Genomic DNA, 19178 nt, shown 5'->3' on the forward strand with positions numbered 1-19178 from the left:
ATGGCTGCCATGCATCAAGCAGGTGTAATTACAGGTGTTAGCCTGACATATGTTGCAGTCTTTTGGTTAAATTAAGTAATTTGCTGAGCAATCCATCTGTCATCTGTCATTCAGGGCTAACAACATTAGAGGCTGAGATGTGCCCTCATGTTGGAAGCCTTACATGTGTCTGTTGGCGCCCTGTAATTGAATCCACATCTTTAATGTTCACACACAACAACAAAATGAATGATGAATAGCCTGCATAATGGCATCTTGATCCAATTGGGCTTCCCGGGGCCCTAGAAAAATGTGCCAGCCCAGCCATGTTTTAACACCAGCTTAGTTCATGCAGGGGTGTGTGCAACATCAGCACTTGTGCAAGATGTTTCATTTCAAAGATGAATCTCAAGAGCCATGAAATGCTGTAATTAAGTACAAGAAAACACCTTGCAGCATACAACTAGTAGTGTAAAGAATTCATAACCGAATACTATAACACTTTTACACATTATATAGGACCGCCAGAGACACTGGCAAATATTTATCCATGTCAAAGTCAGAGTGGTTTTTCAAGTCTTTCTGTGCAGCTTTTACACCTGTGTTACATGTTGACATTTAACTTTGCACTTTGCATAAAATCCAAGAGTGATTTCTGACACGTATTCTCCAACAAGCATGGCCAGCTGTGAGCAGAGGAAAAAAAAAAGTAACCTCCTCAAATACAAATTCAATGCACACAACATGACAGACTATCAAATTTATGGAAAAATATGCTTTCCACCTGTCATGAGGAGGCATGAAGGCATGCTTATCTGTCTGTCCTGTGTGAATATGCATGTGAAAATATGACTAAACTCAGCAGCTAATACGACAAAACATAATTTTCTTAGTATACACTATACATAGCTGGATTAATTGGGTCTCAGATAACTGATATTTTAAAATGAGTTTAACACAAGAATGGATATATCATTGTTCATGCAGAAATGGGAAATTGCAGGTGTTATAAAAATATAGCCCATATGCAGTACGAGGGCATTTAGCTGGTCTTAATAATGAGTATTTTCTCAACCTGTAGCCATTGTTGTCAGACTGATAATCCTGTACCTGTGCTGCTGGGTGCAGGGGAGGCTGGGTCAGGAGTGAAGATTAAGAAATTCCTCATTAAAATTAAGCCAAATGGATGAAAAGGAAGAGAAATATATTAGCACCTTGTCATTGTGTCCACACACACACACACACACACACACACACACACACACACACACACACAGGTTTACTTAAATCACTTTTGGGATATTTACATAGACTAACATTCATTTCTTGAAGACTTATGCTAAACATAACCACTATTTGTCTACACCTAACCTAACTCTAACCTCCCACCCAAAAATCAGCATTTTACCAACTGGGGACACGTCTTTTGTCACCAATTGCACAAGCTGTCCCCAATCAGCTGGTCTTGAGTCTGGTGTGTGTCCCTGAAAGTGACTTAAGTCATAGCCACACACACGCGCAAGTTTGCGCAGCTATACTTGTTAGGACATTGCATTGACTTCCATTCATTGTGGACAGCCGAACTCTCTTTCTCAGAAATGATGTTTTGCCTCATTAGGACTGAACTTTGGTCCCCATGTGGACTACTGGTCCCCACAAGGTCGGAGTTTGTACCAGAAACGGCCCAGTGAGATTAAAAAAAAAAGGCATCTGCACACACAAACACACACACGTTTTTTTTTAATATTATTTAGAAGAACATTATTCATTTATTTATTGTACATAAGTGAATGCAACCCCAACCCTTACCCTAACCCACCCTAACCCTAACCATTATCATGATGAAAACCAAGTCTTGATCCTAAAATGTAATGGTTTACCTCGTGGGGACAGGCTTTTTGTCCTAAAAATGGAGATTAGTCCCTTCAGTGTGAATATGCATGGTTATTAATATATTTCCAAGCCCTAAATCTATCCTTACCAATTTTAACCCTAAAAAAAGTCATGAATCTCAAATAGCTGTGAAGAAGCGATGAGCCAAAATATCCACCTTTTCCAAAAAATGTCCCCACGCTCAAGGTCTAAAAAACTCCCGTTGGTCCTCACAAAGACAGAAGTACAAGATCATACACACACACAGTCTGGGGTTTTGCTTAGCCGACGTTTGAACACCACATTGTTGTTGCTGAATTTGGCCGCTTGGAGTCGCCCGGCTCATACTTTGCGTCCTTGTGGAGTCGTGGAGGCTGGGAAGGAAAGTGGGTTTGAGAAAGAAATCTCTCCCCTGAACTGTTTACCCTGACGTCAGTTTGCAGAACTAGCTCTGCCCTGTCTCTCTCAGTGTCTCCGAAACTCCACTCACTGAGAATTGGAGGAATAGATGGGCTCGGCTCTACAACTTGCGCACCCGGACCCCAAGGACTGAATGAAATGATTTCTTCTGCACGTTTAAAGTGGACTAAAAGCGCTTCACGATGAACACCTGCGCCTTTCTGTTGATTTTGACTGTTCAGATCTACGCCGATGGCATCGAGGGGCCAACAGGTAAGGCTCATATTCATCTCGATCTCCTAAACGCAGTTGCAAAGTTTTTACATTTGGATGAAACTCCACTGAAAGCAAAAGCGGAGCGAGTCTGGTGAGGATGCCAACTTTGCGCCTCTGTTCCCAAACACCTTTATCTGCGGTTTACTGCTGCTTCCCGTGACTTACAAATGGAACAATATTAATGCTTTCAGCAGAATATAAAAACAAATTCCATATTAACTTTGTAAAAGGGAGAATTAACTTTTCTCAGAGCCAGTGTTCCTGCCGAATAATGTGTGTTATTAGGATATATACTGCGTCTGGGTGTTCTGTGGAAAGCTCCTATTTCCCCAAACAACACAATTTACTGCGCTAAGCTGCTTCTGGTATTTGTTATTGCTCACGCATATTTAAAGGCGCCAGGTAGCTTAAAAGGTGTTTGACATTTGTGAGCCAAAGTTAGAAATCAGTTCATTCAAACTGAACATCCTCTACACTCCAAATACCTTAAGACAATTCAATCAATATGTGTGAGCACGGATCTCCCAAATCCCAACAGCCTGAACCAATCTGTGATGACATCCAGAGACTAAAACCTGGAGCTGCTCCATACTGGTGTTGGGTTGCGTATTATTGGCTGTGTGACTCCTTGAAAGTTTACATTCTGATTAGATTTGTAATGCTTAAAATCATATCCTCGTAATACTATTACAGGATGGAGCTTTTAACTGTGGCGATGTGTGAATCATCTAAGATGAGGGAAATGACATATTTCATGTTAATTGGTTTGTAGAGAAGGATTTCCCTCTGTAAAAGTCCTCTTTTCTGTTTTGTGAGCAAACAAGCTGGATTGTAGTATGATGAGAATGTGTTTTTCAGATAAAAAATTATCATAGTTATGCAATTTCTCAAATTGTTTCCCAGCTGTATACTCTGTCTTTTCCCCCCGCATGTCATTTTTGCAGTAGTGTTCCAGAAAGATAAATGAAAACTGAAATCAGCCACTTATCAGAGCGAGACAGAGAAATGGAAAGAGAGACACAAGGAGTGGTCAAAATAAATATCTTTGATGTGAATTTAACACAGACCTTCATGGTTTAAAATCTGCTTTTAGTTACTGAATTCTTACCATTTATGCTGTGTAATTATTATGATATACTTTGGACTTGGGCCTGTGCTAGTCTTTTTGACACACACACTCACACACACTCACACACACTCACACATTCACAATCTTACCCATGTAGATCATAAAACCATTGTAATATTGCAGTAATATTAACACTGCAGGCTGTTTTAACACCATATAATAATACCACACAGTGCTTGTCACACGCGTGTACAAAAAGCCTTGTTATGGTGACACCACAGTGACTGGATATTTTTCAAATTTAAATGTGACTAATATATTTCCCTGCCTGTGCTACTATATGACGAGAAATGTGAAAACTTATTAATATAAGTGAAAGAAGTAACAACAACAGCCAAAAAAAACAAACAAAACCCTGCGAGCAGAATGTGTATTGTCACGAGCTGAATGGAGCAGATCATTAAGAGGAATGGGCTGAGACATATGAAGGATTAAATCACACACAGGTAATTAAAAGAGCTGAATGGAACAGCGACGCTTCACTAAGGCTGTGTGAGAGTGTCTGTCAACAAAAATTTACACAGCGTCGGTTTTTTAGTTAGTTAACTGGAGTGTTGCGAGCCTTGCCATCTGCGCTTTTACCTTCCCATTAGCTGCTAATAGTCAACACTGCCAATTTTCAACACTGCCAATTTCTGTGGCTTCTCCTCTACATGACTGATCACCTGGCCTGACTTCCCTCATGCTTCATCCTATAGGAGGAGCATAAACGCAGCCTTGACTCCCACAATCCTCAGAATGTCTCCTTTGATTAACACTCTTCGTTTATGGCTCTGATTGTGTGAGGACCACACCTTAACCTTGAATGCTTAATAACAGTTAAAGCTCTGCGCTCCGTTGGGGATTTCTTGCCTTTTTCCACCCGATCAAATCCATATTTTCCATAACTCTTCCTCCTGCTGCGGTCGGTCCAGGCTGTCAGTTCAGGGGAAGTGAAATTATTAGAGGCTATGAAATATGGAGGCTCTCTGCTGCACTGGACTGACTGCAGTGTGGGTGATAAGAGGAGTAAAAAAAAAAAAAAAAATCATATTCACATATTTGCTCAGATACAAAGAGGTTATGAACATGAAAGTCCAGTCCAGTTCTGGGTGTGGTTTTTTCTTTTTTTTTTTTTTTATGGTGTAAAGCCCATTCTGACACTCTTTTCCTCTTCTGTTGTGGAAATAGAATGGATGCTCACTTACCATCTGTCTCCTCTATTAGCAGCAAATGTTGTCGACTGAGTGGTGTAATTATCCCGTGTCTCATGTATCATTTCCCAGTTTGATCTCAAGTTAAGGCAGAATATATCCTTTTTGCTTATTTCAGTGAATAAGATAACACTTGGAGTGAGATGAAAAGGACTGTGGAGCCCAGACTGTCTAGTTAAAGCATGGCATGGAATGAATAATACTTAAGGGCTTCAAGTTTACACTGCATCGACACCAGCAGCACTGGGAAACATTATATATACTGCAGGACCACCAGCATGTATGAACAGAAAAAGATATTAGAAGATAGAGCAGATATTAACAGGTGACACTGATATATGTAGCAAGCAGATCAGAAGGGAGGCACTAAAGAGACTAAACAGGATACTTAAAAGAAGACAAATCTATTTTTTACATGGCTACAGTTGTCCGTACACAATTTAAACGTGCTTGCTGTACCAATTTATTGCAAAGGGTAATCATAATGGTTGTATGTTTAATCTCACTGCAGCTATTTGTAGCTGTTACATTTTGATTCTTGAGAGTCCATCAGATGTATTCACTACAATAGGGCATCTATTTGAATGGGGGGAAAAAAGAGTTTGAAAAATGCATTTTTGAATTATTGTAGCCAGGTGGGGAAAAAAAATGGAACAATTATGTAGAAAATGTTGCCTTGGACCACAGACTTGCAGCAAAATCCACAAAGTGGAAGTGTTCCCTGCAGGAGCCAGGCCACCATCTGTGGATAGAGGGTGAGGGAGCGGGGGGGGGGGGGGGGGGGGATTGGGCCTAGATCAGACTGTCTCCTCTCCTGAAAAGGCTGGTTGATTTCCATCTTTGCGGGATCATGGGCGGTAATTCAGAGAGCAGATGGAAAACTTTGCAACAAGGAGGGTGGGGATCTGGGCGGAAAGAAAAAGGGAGAGAGAGGAGCTGAGAATGACAAAGGGATTTATTCAGATGGAGCGTCAGGATGTTTTGTTTTCGGCTCTGCCGGACGCTCTGCCCTCAGCACTAATGTGTGTGTGATTAAACAGGGTGCTTATGAGAGGAGTCCTCTGCTCTGTGGGCTGTCTCTTCTCGTTTCTGTCTCTGATCTATTGTAATGTGGGGCTGTGTGGAAGGGAGCCAGCCCACACTCATCTCACGAGTCTAGAAGATGAAATATATCCATGTACTATAAGTGTTCAAGGATGCCAAGTGATGCCATGATTGGTCCTCATTGCCGTGTCCAATCTGGGGCCTCCTCTGTCTTGAGCTGGTCTCATTTCTCACTTTGTTGCGATGCATCTCACCTCAGTTTGTGCTGTGCTGAGTCTGCAGAGATTGTTTTGCTTAAATTATCCCGCTAAGCATTTTGCTGTCCTCGTTTTAATTATCACATGTTACTGTTCTGTTTCTGAATTCTCTGCAAAAAGGTCCCAACTGTTTTTCTTTTTTGTTTAAGGAGTGAGTTGCGGCCTACTCAAGCGGAGGATTGTTTGCTCTTCAGAAAGGTTAAGTACAGGTTGGGAGTCATGTTTTTGAGGCAGAGAAAGAGCAGGTTGTTGCATTTGAGTACAGGGTGATGCCCAAAAGCTTAAGCAGTGTGCCTCCTCTGCCACTGAGCCCAGCTCTCCACCGTGCGCCTGCGCTCCCTCGCTCCCTCATATCATGTCTTTGTGGCCAATTCTGCAGGCCAACAAAGAGCTCTGAAAGGAACCACTCGGAGGGAAACTGGGCAGATTAGAGATAATTATGACACGTATTATCCTGTCAAGGTCTCCTTTATTGTAAGTGTCAGGGGTCAGGAATCTGCAGGAACAACAAGTGGGAGACCAAGAAATGAATTTCTGTCTTTAGAAAAGAGTTAAACGACCATGAAACATTAGCAAATGAGAAACATGGAAAATTAGCATGACAACAGCTCACCAATGCATGTTTTCATTAGCATTAAGGTGAAAAAGATGATAGTTATGCCCTGTATTACTTACTTCCTCAAACACTTTGACTAAATGCTCACACTCTTGTTCTTCCATTCCATGTTTGACTGAACATTTGGCAAAGAATCTTTTACTTTTCCTCTCATGGTCACTGCATTTTTGTGCTGTTTTTGGACAGGCTCTTCAAATATAATTTAAGCATATTCCATCTCTTTTGCAAGCGATGTACCAAAAGACCACTTACTAATTTAATTTAAAACTTGCACTCTGTGTCATCTGCAGTGGATGTTTTAGCATACGGGTGATGAAAACACAGTATACCTTATGAATGTGGTGCTTTTACATTTTTGTGTGTATGCATGTTAATCAGCATCCTTGTTCATTAGCATCATTGCCTACAAGCGCAGGAAATCAGGCTCTGAAGTCTTGCCATGCTGAGAAGTGACTCAGGCCTGACACTGATGCTAGCAGGGTCTGGAGCTGTCGCCACTATGTACTCTTCAGGGTTACTGTGACACCTTCCAGCACCCTGGAAGAGATGCCAAGACTGAGAGATTTACAGTCAGTGGCCTGCCTTGGCCTGTCTCTTCCTTTCTACTCCACAGTAACAGCCGGAGTGTTGGCTTCTCAGCTCCCTCAGCCAGGTGTTATTAATGTGGTATTGATCTTTCAAACTCCGGCAAGTCCATTTTACTTAAATTTGATCAAAGTGGCATCCTGCCTGTGGCCAGCAAGTTTGATGTAGGAGTGTGAAATAGCCAGCCAGCCAGCCACCCAGCTAGTCAGCAAGCCAGCCAGCCAGCCAGCCAGCCAGCCAGCCTGGACTTGCATGACGTAATACAAGTAGCTGGGTTTGTTAGTGGAATGTTAGAAGTATTGTGCAGAGCAAAGGACAGGAAAAAGTAGAAATCCTCTCAAACATGAAAGAGTGAGCCAGAGTGTCTCATTACCATAAGAAGGCTGTATGTATTACAAATAAGCTGCAAAATATCCTGTTGATGTACTGGTCTAAAATGACAGGACTATTATACTCATTATCATTTAAAAGCATATGTTTTACTTGAATAATGGACATGGAAATTTGTCATTGAACACAGATGGGCCAGTGTTTATAGCCTGGATATGAAGAGAGAGAGAGAGACTGCATAGCTTGAGCACAGACACAGATGTGTAATTATCCGACAAAGAAATAAGCAGGGTTGTGAGTTGCAGCCGTTTCAGTGTTTGTGTTTTCCTCCCTGAGGTACTGAGCTGCAGACTGCGAAAAGTGGGTCTACAAGGCTGCTGCTGCGAGCGTTGGCTGGTCCTTATCCCTACCCGGAGGAAAGCGAGCCTCCTGAGCAGTTTATATTTAGCCCACTGGCTGTGTTTTAGTTCTTTACCTTTCTCTGTGTCAACAAATGTATGGCCACATTCTTCAGGCCTTCTGTCGCGGTGTTGTGTTTAAGGAATGGCGGAGTCAGAGTTCAGAGTTTGGCCAGGATGGCAGTGTCAACATCTGACCTGTTGTTGAGCTGCCTGTAGTTCTCTGCATGTTATACCCCCAGTGAAATATGAACCGCTGACACTCTAAAAGTCAAAACACTCTCTTCAGGGACATTTTTTTCCCCTGCTGGTATAATGGATGCAGGTTTTTTTTTTTTTTTTTTTTTTGTGCCACAATGCCTTCCCTCTAGGGACAGTGGTATATCTGGTTTGGCCAGTCCCTTTGGGTGAAGAAATATCCTTACAGAGACCCAACCATGAACCCAAACACTTATCACCCTGATGGATCTCATACTGATTAGACTGACTCTGTTTCCCATAAACTTTATTAGGACAGTGGAAATTGAAGAGCATTAAAGTGTAACAGAGCATGGATATTGTCTAGTGTGCTGATTTAAAAGAGCACAGTATTTGAAGCCTTCACAGCATGAAATCTAACTAAAACTGAGCTCTTTAAAAAAAAAAAAAAAGCCGTATCTGTTCAGTTATACAGCTTCTACCTTGCATCACTTGTCCTTTTTTGCTATTGAATTGAAGGCATTTTGTCTCTCTTTCTGTACAGCACAGTCTCATGGCGCAGCGGTGACACTCAGCTGTGACAGCTGCTGTTGCTGGTGGGTTATGGGTAGGTCATGGCAGCTGTGGTAGCACAGGTGCCAGCTGGCTGTAAATCAGTCAGCGAAATTATTTCAAACCTGTTGATATAACACGTATGAGGTGCTTGATTTAAAAGCAGTCTCATTAATAATAATGATAACATGATGTGGACAGACCTTGTTTTTGGCTGGATAGCATTTATGTGGGTTTTCAAGGAGTTCAAGATGTTTCATGGCGTCCATGAAATTTTTAGTTGAAGTGAAAACATCAGCCAACCTGGAGTTGGGTGGATTTTTTTACAACAGAGATGTGAATGTTGCATGCAGTTTCATCACAGTTCCATGCGGGGAAAATTACACAGTAGTCTGGCAGTTTTGTAATTTTTGTTAATATTGCAGAATACATGCAATCCTTATTCCACTCTGGACTGCAGGGGCATTGTACTGTAACAGTATCACGTTTAAATGTAAATGCAGTCGGTGTAGGAGAGCATAGTATACTAGCACGCTGGCTTCTGAACGCCAGTTTGATATAAAAGCTTTTGTCGAGTGATGTTGGTAAAGAGAGTTTGGGAACTTGTCCGGCAGTGGACACTGTTCTGATTCAGGTGTTGAAATGAGACAGAACAAAAGCAGAGCCTATTGATTTCTCAGACACAGCCTGTCACAGTCAGCTTCTTCTTCTTGTCTTCTTCCTCTTGAAGCTCTCCTTTCGATCCTCCATGACCTCCCATCACAATCCTCCTTACTTTGACATGCCTCTATTTCAGCAGTTGCTCAGGGGATTGCGAGTACCTTTTCATAAAACAACATCCCTTTCTCCCTTGGCTGTTACACTTTGTATCGTTGTCAGACATTTCAGGGCAAGCAGTTCAGGGTTTGCCCCGCTTTACCTTTTTCCCTCATGTCAGGGGATGCAGTATGCATGATTCAAGCCACTCATTAAGAGCCGATTCATTGAAAACAGAGCCTGTTGTTCATTTCTTTTGACAAGGTGGTATAATTGCCTTAAGGAAAGGGGAAGAAACTGTATTCGCTGTCTAGTGTATTTAGACAGTGTGTGAGTCAGTTCTGCCAGGACACTAATGAAGAGAGATAGCTCCCGACTAAGAAAATATGTGCCCTTTCCCCTCAGATTGCTGTGCTATTATTGTGTTGCTCAGAAACAGGTGCAACACAGTTCATCACAATGCCAGTACATGGCTTTGATGTTTAGGTCTGTTGGTGACCCAGAGAGGTGATCTGCCTTTCACCTGAGGAAGATTAGGTAGGATGGCCCTGACAAACCTTCCTTCGGGGCAATCTGGCCCTCTATAGTCCCCCCATGGTCCTCCTGGGTCCTTCTGGGCCGGCGATTGCTCAGCTGCCTGGTGTTCCTGGGAGACAGCTCGTCATGAAAGTTTGAAAAACCTTTGTTTGTTCCTGTGCTGCCTGTCTGACTCAGCCCGCTGGGTGAGGCCACGATGGGAATGGGGTGGTGATTGCCCTAAGAGATGAGGGGCTTATGGGTGGATTGAGGTGGGCACTGAAATGACTCAGAGTCTTTCGAGTTTCCTTTCAAAGCTAGATGAAGGCCATGTCCACACTAATATGGATACATTTAAAAATTCATCTGTTTTTCGGCCCACCATTCACGCCAAGCTGGCGCTGCAAATTGACCTTTTTGGAAACGAGGGTTCTTCAAACGCTGGTCTCACTTTGATATGTGGACCTGGGAGAAAGGAACGTTTCACAAATGCTGACGCCATGATTGTGATGTGATCTACTGTAAAGCTTCTGGCTCAAGAGGCCTGCCCAGTAGAGGAGATTTCAAGGCCTCTCTGTTGTTTTTGGCATTTTGATGTGAATGGCAATCTTTTAGGGAATGGCCTGGAAAGGCTAATGTGGATGGAAACTATCATGCCATTTTCAAATAGCATGAACCTTCTGTAGCCAAAAGCAGAGCACTGTTGCGTGTCTTGCAGTAGCACAAAGCCAGAAATATGCAAGAATGTCCAGGGAGCCCACAGGGTGCTGCTAACAAAGAGCTTAATTCAGATACAGATAATTATTGCTTGGCCTTACTGTGTGTGTGTGTTTCTGTATGCGTGTGGGTGTTTATGTGGGAGTCTGTATTCACACTGGCGAGCGCTCAGGTGTGTGTTTTGTATTTGTGGAAGGGGCAGATTGGTGATTGTTCCCACCTGATTATATGTAAATATTTGCTGAACTCCTTTGGCCATTTTGAACTTCCATAAATCACAGCCATGTGGATTATGGGGCTTTTGTTTGCTTTATTCTTGCACAGTGTGAAAATGCAAATGAACAAATTAGCATACCGTGCTTAGGACATATTCTTCTGATGATAAATACATTGCACTGCAAAGATCAAACAGCAGGGATTTGCTATAGAAACAGGCTTTGCAGCCATGATGTGTTCAGAGAGTAGTTGGAGTACACAGTGTGTCAGAGACCTCAGAGCAGGTCGGGCCTGGCCTTTGTCTGCTCGGACAGCCAGGGTAATTAAGAATCAGCTTAGGCTGGGATTATGGCTGGAAGTAGGCTGATCACAGGGGACAGGAGAAAAGGCATTAGGAGAATGGTGGTTAATATGGGTATTACTCTGCTTAGCAGTGGTGTCATGTGACAATAAGACAACTGACAATGGAACCCTGTTGATGCTGAGATCCCTCGCTCTGCACTAATAGGCTTTACTGCAGATAGCTTTGTTTACCCATAGTGTGCTGCACTCCACCTTCCTGCTTTATCTTCCTTGCTCACACATTCAAACTTTTATAATTTGTCTCAACCTAATTAGAAAATGGTAATATTTTGCTGTACACCTCCCTGAGGTATTTTAGCACTGTTCAGAAGTATTTGCCTTACACCAGCACCTTTGAAACGAAACATGCATGATTGTTCATCTCTCTTGTGAATGCGCACACACGCTCTTGCTGTTTTTGAGATATTTTTTGTGGAATGTAATTAATGTTCTCATTAACTGAGCGAACGAGCTGTAAGGCAGAACGAAAAGCCTGATACCCTTGGGGTCCTGGCCCTCCTCTACTTTAGGAAACATGGTTGCTGAAATGGATAGCCTGTGTTTAGCATGTGAAACAATGAGTGGTAAGATAGCTTCTTTCCTGTTAGTCCAGTCCCTTTTATTGTGATCCACATGCAGAGGTAACCTGATGCTCGCAGCCTCTGCACCACCTCCATAAGTGGAGCCATTTGTTGCCCTTTAGAAAGGATGTGGAACCAGGCCAGTGGGAATATTAACATTGTAGGGAGGAGGTTCTTCCAAACACAGAAAGGTTACATCAAATGGCCCACCTAATTTGTTGCATTACTCTTATCCACAACAGACCTGTGCCTTTATCCCTTGTATAAGCTCCTGATATATTAGAAAACATTCCTGCAGGTGGATAGTTGGCTGACTTATCAGTGCATGATGTGACACACCAATGCTTTATTTTGACCTTATTGAGAGGGAGCAGGGAATTGTTTTCCACAGTCTTTAAGAGCTAATCCCATCAGAGGGACTGCACAGCATGGAGGGCTAACTCAGTCACGTCTGAAGTAGCGCTGCCAGGACAAGAAGCAGACAGGAATGTGTTTGTCTGGCTAACTTGGCTTTATTCACTCCTGACTGGAACAGCAAAAGGGGAAAAACTCCTCCCAGACAACTTGACTTCTTAATTCCTTTTTCTGAGCCAGAATAAAGAGCCAGTGTCTGATTCTGTTAGCCCTTATCTGTCGATGAAAGCTGGAGACGACTTTTGATTGGGACTCATCTGTGGCTTGGAGACATGCAGCAGTGGCTCAGACTGTCATTATGGCAGATGAATTAACTAGGTTTTACCTCTCAGAGGAGGGTTCCTCGCTTCACTGGTTGTCTGTTGGCTTGGTTAGGCACATGTGCTCTTGGGGGATCGGGCTCATTCAATGCTGAGGCCATGGAACTGAGGATTTATCCCAGTCCAGTGAGTCCCTGTGGCGCCACAAGCTCCGGCTGAAGGATTTAAGATGGGTCTGTCCGTCTGTCTTTCCCCTTAGAGATGGGGAAGAAAGATTTAGTTTAGTTTAGTTTCTTTAGTTTCAATAAATGTCTGTGGCTGCAGTGCCCCTGTGGTTGATATGTTCCGGTAGGAATTAATAATGGGAGAAATTGGGTGAAAGGTGAGGTTGAGAGGAGGTTTTATTGAGAGGAAAATGTGGTTTTCTTTGGTGGTTACAGTATTGTGTGTTCTTACTCAACTACTGTAAAAAATAGGTTTAAATTCTTGATAACGCTTTTTTATAATAATGGCTTCATGAACTGTGACTAAAAGCTTATTAATGGCCAATAAATTGTTAACTAATGCTTTCTAGATGCGGTACAAACCATTAATACCCAAACATCTGAGTTGCCAGGTTGTGAAAAATCCCCTTTGTCTTCAGTTACAAATATTTGTTAGTCTTTAATAAAGAGTTTTTAATGTTAAAAGATAATAATAGTTTTAAGCTTTTCCTGATAAATTAAAGAACTAAAAAGACAAAGCAAAGATCCTGCTAGAAGAGGATAAAAGCCACCCAGAGAGATTTTTTTTCACAATCTGGCAACCCAATACTTGGTCTTACTAATGGTTAAATAAAGTATGACTAATTGATTTATTAACCATTAAGAAAGCTGCTACTTACAGTGGAATCATTTATAAACAGTGTCTTATTAAAAAAGTGGTATGGAAATTTCATCTACACCTTACACAAGGCTAAACATGAAGCTAAAGCAATACTTAATGTGATGATAGGGCTAAAAAACAACAAAATCTATCAAAAGTTAGACTTGGCCTTATTCTAAGCTTTTCCAGTGATTTCTGCAGTTCTGATTCAGAGTAATCAACCACCACCTGTTTGTTTTCCTGGAGGGTTTTTATTGTGAAGCAGCTGTAGAAAGTGTTGAGTCTGAATTACTGAAAGACAAACATGGACAGCATCTGCTTTCTTGCAGCTGTTGTTGCTTCTTTCATGAAACATTGTACTTAGGTTTATTCAGCGATGTCTCGATCATAAAATTAGGTATGGCCAGTATCGCTTGATTGAAAATTCCATGATTGTTTAGGTCCCAATCCTACTGAACAGCTCAGCATATCCCCAGTTTTTTGTCTTTAAGTGTACTTATTTACAAAAATGCAATTTTCAAAAATAGCTTCTAACAGTTCCCTATCTTGAGGAGGTCCTGTGATTCTTGTCATGAGTTGGACATGAAGTATGAGTAAATTTTATTGAGCTTTCTGAAAGACATTTCTTTCACATCCTTCCTTTTTCAAGGTTGCTCTCTGTTCTTAATTTCTTCATTGCTCCATCATTCCCTCTGAGTGTTACACCAGGCTGTGTTTCCTCTCTGTCTTTGTCCTTGTCCTCTCAGCCTTAGGGCTTCTCGGGGATTTACAGTATGCTCAGTGTATTTGGGAAGGGTTCAGTATTTGAGGCTGGCGGAGAAGCACAAGCTCAAAGCAGACCTGTCTTTGAGTGTGTGTGAGTGCCTGCCTCCCCAGGCACTCATTAAGCCGGTGTGTGAAGGTGTGTGTTTCTGCAGGCAGTGGGGGGAAACATGCACGCATGCGGAGGTTAAAAGGCCCCTGACAGAGACATAATTTCCCAGCCTGGGGCAGTGGGAGAAGGTAACTTCATTAGCCAGTTCCCGCTGTACAGATTAACTTGATTATACTAACCAAGTCGTGATGGCGACAGTGGTGCAGAGTACAAATGTCACACCTGGAACTAAAATCTGTGCATGTTTTTTTTTTCTTGGGGGGGGGGGGGTTAGTGGTGTGTACATCTGTGTGTGTGTGCTTGTGTGTGTGTGTGTGTGTAATCAAACGAGGGAGAGAAGGAGGGTCATTTAATACACCTGGGACATGTGGCTGCTCTGTAATTTGCAAAGTGACTCATCTTCAGGTAATGAGCAGGTACTGGTCTAGAAACTCCTTTCTGTAATTTGGCTGATGGAAGTCACACTCTTCCTTGCTTTAATGCCTGCCTGTACATGTACACACGCACACACACACATGCACACACACATGCACACACACACACACACACACACACACACACACACACACACATTTATCACACAGCTCCCATTGTCTTACCCCTGTCCTGTTATTTGTTTTAACATTCCTGACACATTACCACAAAGCTTACCTATCAGTTTTTTCCCACTTCACTTCCCACTTCGACTATCTACAATATCTGTCAACATATCTGTTACAGACAATGTGCGCAAACATTTGCAGTCATGCATAGTCACACACGTGCCCTTTCATTACTCAGAGGGCAAACAACATTAACCTCTTTTAACCCGAATTGATCCGCAGCACCTCTTGACTTTACTCTCTACATTAGGTGACGGGAGTAGCGTTGGTTTACAGATAAAATTAGCAAGATACATTGCAGGTTGTATCATTCACAGGAAGCAGTTTATTGACACAATTGCACACCACATCTTCATGGCTTTTTTTTGGAGCCCTGAACAGAAAATAGTGGCTTTCTGTTTCTTTGGGCCTGTTAGATTAGAACTGTCTAAGCCTTCCGCATGATGCTGCATGCTTCAGATTAAACACTTAAAATCTCTTGAGGGAGTTGTTGTGAAGGCCACTTTCATGAATAGTCCTCACCTCTCATCCTGTAATACATTGTAATGGCTTTGTGTCTGTACGCACCTGTTGAGGGAGAACATTTTTTACCTCTGTGTGTGTGTATGTGTGTGTGTGTGTGTGTGTGTAGATTCTGCGTATTCTGCATTTTTCACACAGACTGCTATAATATACCATTCACAAGCGAGGTGCCAGTCCTGACTAAAAAGTTTTCCTAAGCCCTCTGTCAGACTCCCAGTGAGGCTATTTTTTCTGACCTACAAATGCTTCAGAACACACACACACACACACACACACACACACACTCTCTCTCTCACACACACACACACACACATGCTCAGGCTTGTCAGCTCCCCAGTCATGCACAGGATCCTGGTCAAGGTGAGGAAGTATGAGAGGGGGGGGGGGGGGGGGGGGGGCAGGTGAAGCCGGAGAGATGCAGACACATGGAGATGAGAGGAGGGAACGAGGGATAGAAAATGCACCATCTCACATATCCTGCCGACAGCTGCCCTGTTATTGTCAGTCTCAAGCTGACAGGCCAGATTCACTGGGATTCTGCCGAGCTGCTGCTTTGATAAAATGTTTTCAGGAAATGAGGAAAACCGAGCTGACTGCAACCTCTGGCTTTAAGAGAGACAAAACACGACGCTTATGAAAATGAAGTTGTCATGGAAATGATTGCCCGAAGAGTGTCCAATTTTCTAGATGTTTTGGAGCTAATTTTACTTTCATCTGTCATCACCCAGAAAAGATAGCAGTGACAGATTCTGGTGCTGCAGGGTAAATGAGCACATGGACACATATATGTTTATGAGCGCAGAATATAATTTCAGGAAAATTACAGCTTTCTGAATTCCTTCAGTCATTACTGTTATCATGACACTGTGTGTGGCGCACGTTTACGGTGGAGCCACCAGGCACCAGCAAACTCAGACAAAGGCACTCACTCAGGTGGATCATTAGTGGTTATATCAACATGAAAGCTCATAACACACCATGCTATATGATTATCTCAGCAGCCACTGTGCTCATGGTGTTTTGGCCTCTAGCAGAAGGCAGGGTGGAGAGCTTCCTGTCGCAGGTCCCATTTTCCATGCCACCTTTTCAGAGCTGGAGAAACACTGCCCTCTTTCCATGGCCTTTGATAAAATCATCTAGATCATGAAAAATAATGTTAAAGCCATAATGCTCTCCCACTGGAACCGAGCTAGGAATAGTCATATGATCCGGATTGGCTTTTTTCTACTGTCTGCAAATAGGGTCATATTAAGAGCAGGGATACAGAGAGGGTTCCTACAGTAGATTGGACAAATGGCCTTTTGGCTGGTAATGCGACTGGAGTATGAGCTGCATCTCTGGCAGAGATATGGGATATTAGGGTTTGGCGATATGATGATATATACTACGAAACGAGAGATTTGTCAGCCAGTAGAGATTTGTAATACGGTTTCTACTGAGGAAGCTACAGTATCTCTTTCTTATCTGTGGTTGTATTGCTCCATTTCGAGCAATACAACCAGAGATAAGTCACCCATGAGCAGGACTGCTTTATGGCACCACTGGATTCACAGGATATTTTTGTCAGTGTCATAAAGTATCTTAATTTTTCAATTGACAGTTTTAGTAACTGATTATTTATTTTGTCAAGCAAAAGTGCAAAAAAAAAAAAACCCCAAGTCTACCTTAGCAAATGTTAGAATTGCCTGATTTTCTTGATATCAGCGTGAATTAAATATCTTTTGAAACAAACAAACAAAAATATGAAGATGTCACTGGCTCTGGGACCTTGTGATGGTTATTTTCACTATTTTGGACTATTTTATAGGCTAAATAATTAATTTATTAATCTAAAAAATAAAACCCAAATGACTCATTTATGGTATGATATTTAATTTAATAGGGACAATTACAGCATTGACTAACACCACATACCACAACTTTTATAGCCTAAGCTAGTTGTCACTAAAACACATACAAAACAACACAAAGAAGAAATAGTATAACAATAAAAATACTATTAAAAGTAATAAAAAAAGTCATATATATGATTCCTCTTGAGTATTAAAATGATCCTATAGATTGTATTAGAAATTTTTATAACATCATGATAATCTCACTGTTGTAATACAAACTTACATGTCGCCACAATGGGATATACAGTATAACAATGAGGAGGCATGTCATGACACACACCAGCACATACACACTGTTTTTCTGGCTTTCTGTCTTTTACACACACGTTGATAGTTAGAAATATCTCAGTGATGGTGTAGCACTCATCATTTGTGCTCAAGCACAGCGGTGTGTTCGGTTTGTGCCCGAAGGAGCTGGATTAGTATGAAGATATCCTCTAGTATCTGCTCGAGGTTTCCCAGCTGCACTGTGCATTCTCCACTTGGTCTCACAGCTTCTTTTAACTCTCCTCTCGCTGCAGCGTGCTCAGCAAAAGTCATTCTTACCTTGAGGAGGAATGAGCACACAGGGGGTTAGAAGAGGGAGTAATGCTATTATGACTCGTCAAGCTTTGGCTCTGTTTGTCATGCTTTCTTTTCATGCACTGCTCCACTCGACCTGATCTATTCATTTGACACCATACTCCCTCCTCCCCCCAACACACACACACACACACACACACACACACACCCAGAGGTTACATGTTCACAGGGGGCCTCTATTTACACGGTTGCCTCTTTTTTTTCACTTTTTCAAATGTGCTATGGCATGTTCTTGGCAGTGGAAAGAACTTTGCATGTGTTTAGCACCCACAGCACAGAGCGCCAGGAGTTGAAAATGTTTCATTTTTGGTAGCAAAACAGTGGCACGCTTCACACAAGTTTTTTCAGGAGTCTCACAGCAATAGCCGCAACCGGCGCTTTTCATATGCATGTGTTTAGTACTGCTGGAGCTGAAAATCTCAGCATCTTCCAGATCCCTCTCCTGTCTCTCAGTCTGCCTCTCCTACAGTTTTTCCCCTTTCCTTCCTCGCCTCTCTTCTTCTATCTCTCACTCTTTTTACATCTCCCACTGTCTTTCCTTCTCCTCCTTCCCCTCCATCTTGCCCTCTCCTCGTATATTTCCCGCACTTGCTCTGTGAGATCTCATGCTGTCCTGTGCGAAGCCTCAAATCAACACCGGCAGCAAGACCGGGCAGAGCCGGTGCCGTCCCGCAGCAAGGCCACACAGCAGCATGAGATTGACGGGCTGTGTAGCCAGATGCGTTCTGCCTCACTGCGCTTTGTGTGTGTCTGAGCGTGTGCGTTGTGTGTGATTTGCGGGATGGAGGGATGGATGTAGAGGAAGAGAATTAGAGGCAGAGGGGAAAATCAAGGCCAGGGGAACCAGCTTTTCTTTTGTTGAGTTTACATAATTAATGTTTTGTTAAACAGAACTGTGTCTACACACAGTATCAGCTCTGAACACAAATGCAAATATTGTCCAGAGGATAAGCGTGGAAAACTCTCAAAACACGTCACGATGGTCTTAATGAAGCTTCCATATACATTCATTACCCTGGTTGTTATAGGTGATTAAATTCCAGGTAATGAAAAGCTGAAAAGAATCATTACTTTTTTCTTAGAACTATTCAAATACTTTTGAATCCCTGCCTGAATTAATTATCAACTGTCAGGATGTGCCGTGACTGCGCTGAATAATCAGAGACCAGTTTTATTGTTTTATCAGTGTCTCTCTTCTCTCCCCGCCTT

At 42.4% G+C, this 19178-nt stretch overlaps 1 protein-coding gene across 2 annotated transcripts in view; it reads left to right on the forward strand.

Moving 5' to 3' along the window:
- The first annotated feature begins 2201 nt into the window (after positions 1-2201).
- The window catches only part of ptprub (protein tyrosine phosphatase receptor type Ub), a 167573-nt gene continuing 150596 nt past the window's right edge, over positions 2202-19178 (forward strand). For both annotated transcript variants that reach the window (XM_067601967.1, XM_067601968.1), the window contains exon 1: positions 2202-2523. In XM_067601967.1, the coding sequence (XP_067458068.1) occupies positions 2454-2523 (70 nt within the window). In that variant the 5' untranslated portion in view covers positions 2202-2453. The remainder of the gene's footprint in view (positions 2524-19178) is intronic.

Source organism: Thunnus thynnus, chromosome 10 (genome assembly GCF_963924715.1).
Source record: "Thunnus thynnus chromosome 10, fThuThy2.1, whole genome shotgun sequence".
Classification (NCBI taxonomy): domain Eukaryota; kingdom Metazoa; phylum Chordata; class Actinopteri; order Scombriformes; family Scombridae; genus Thunnus; species Thunnus thynnus.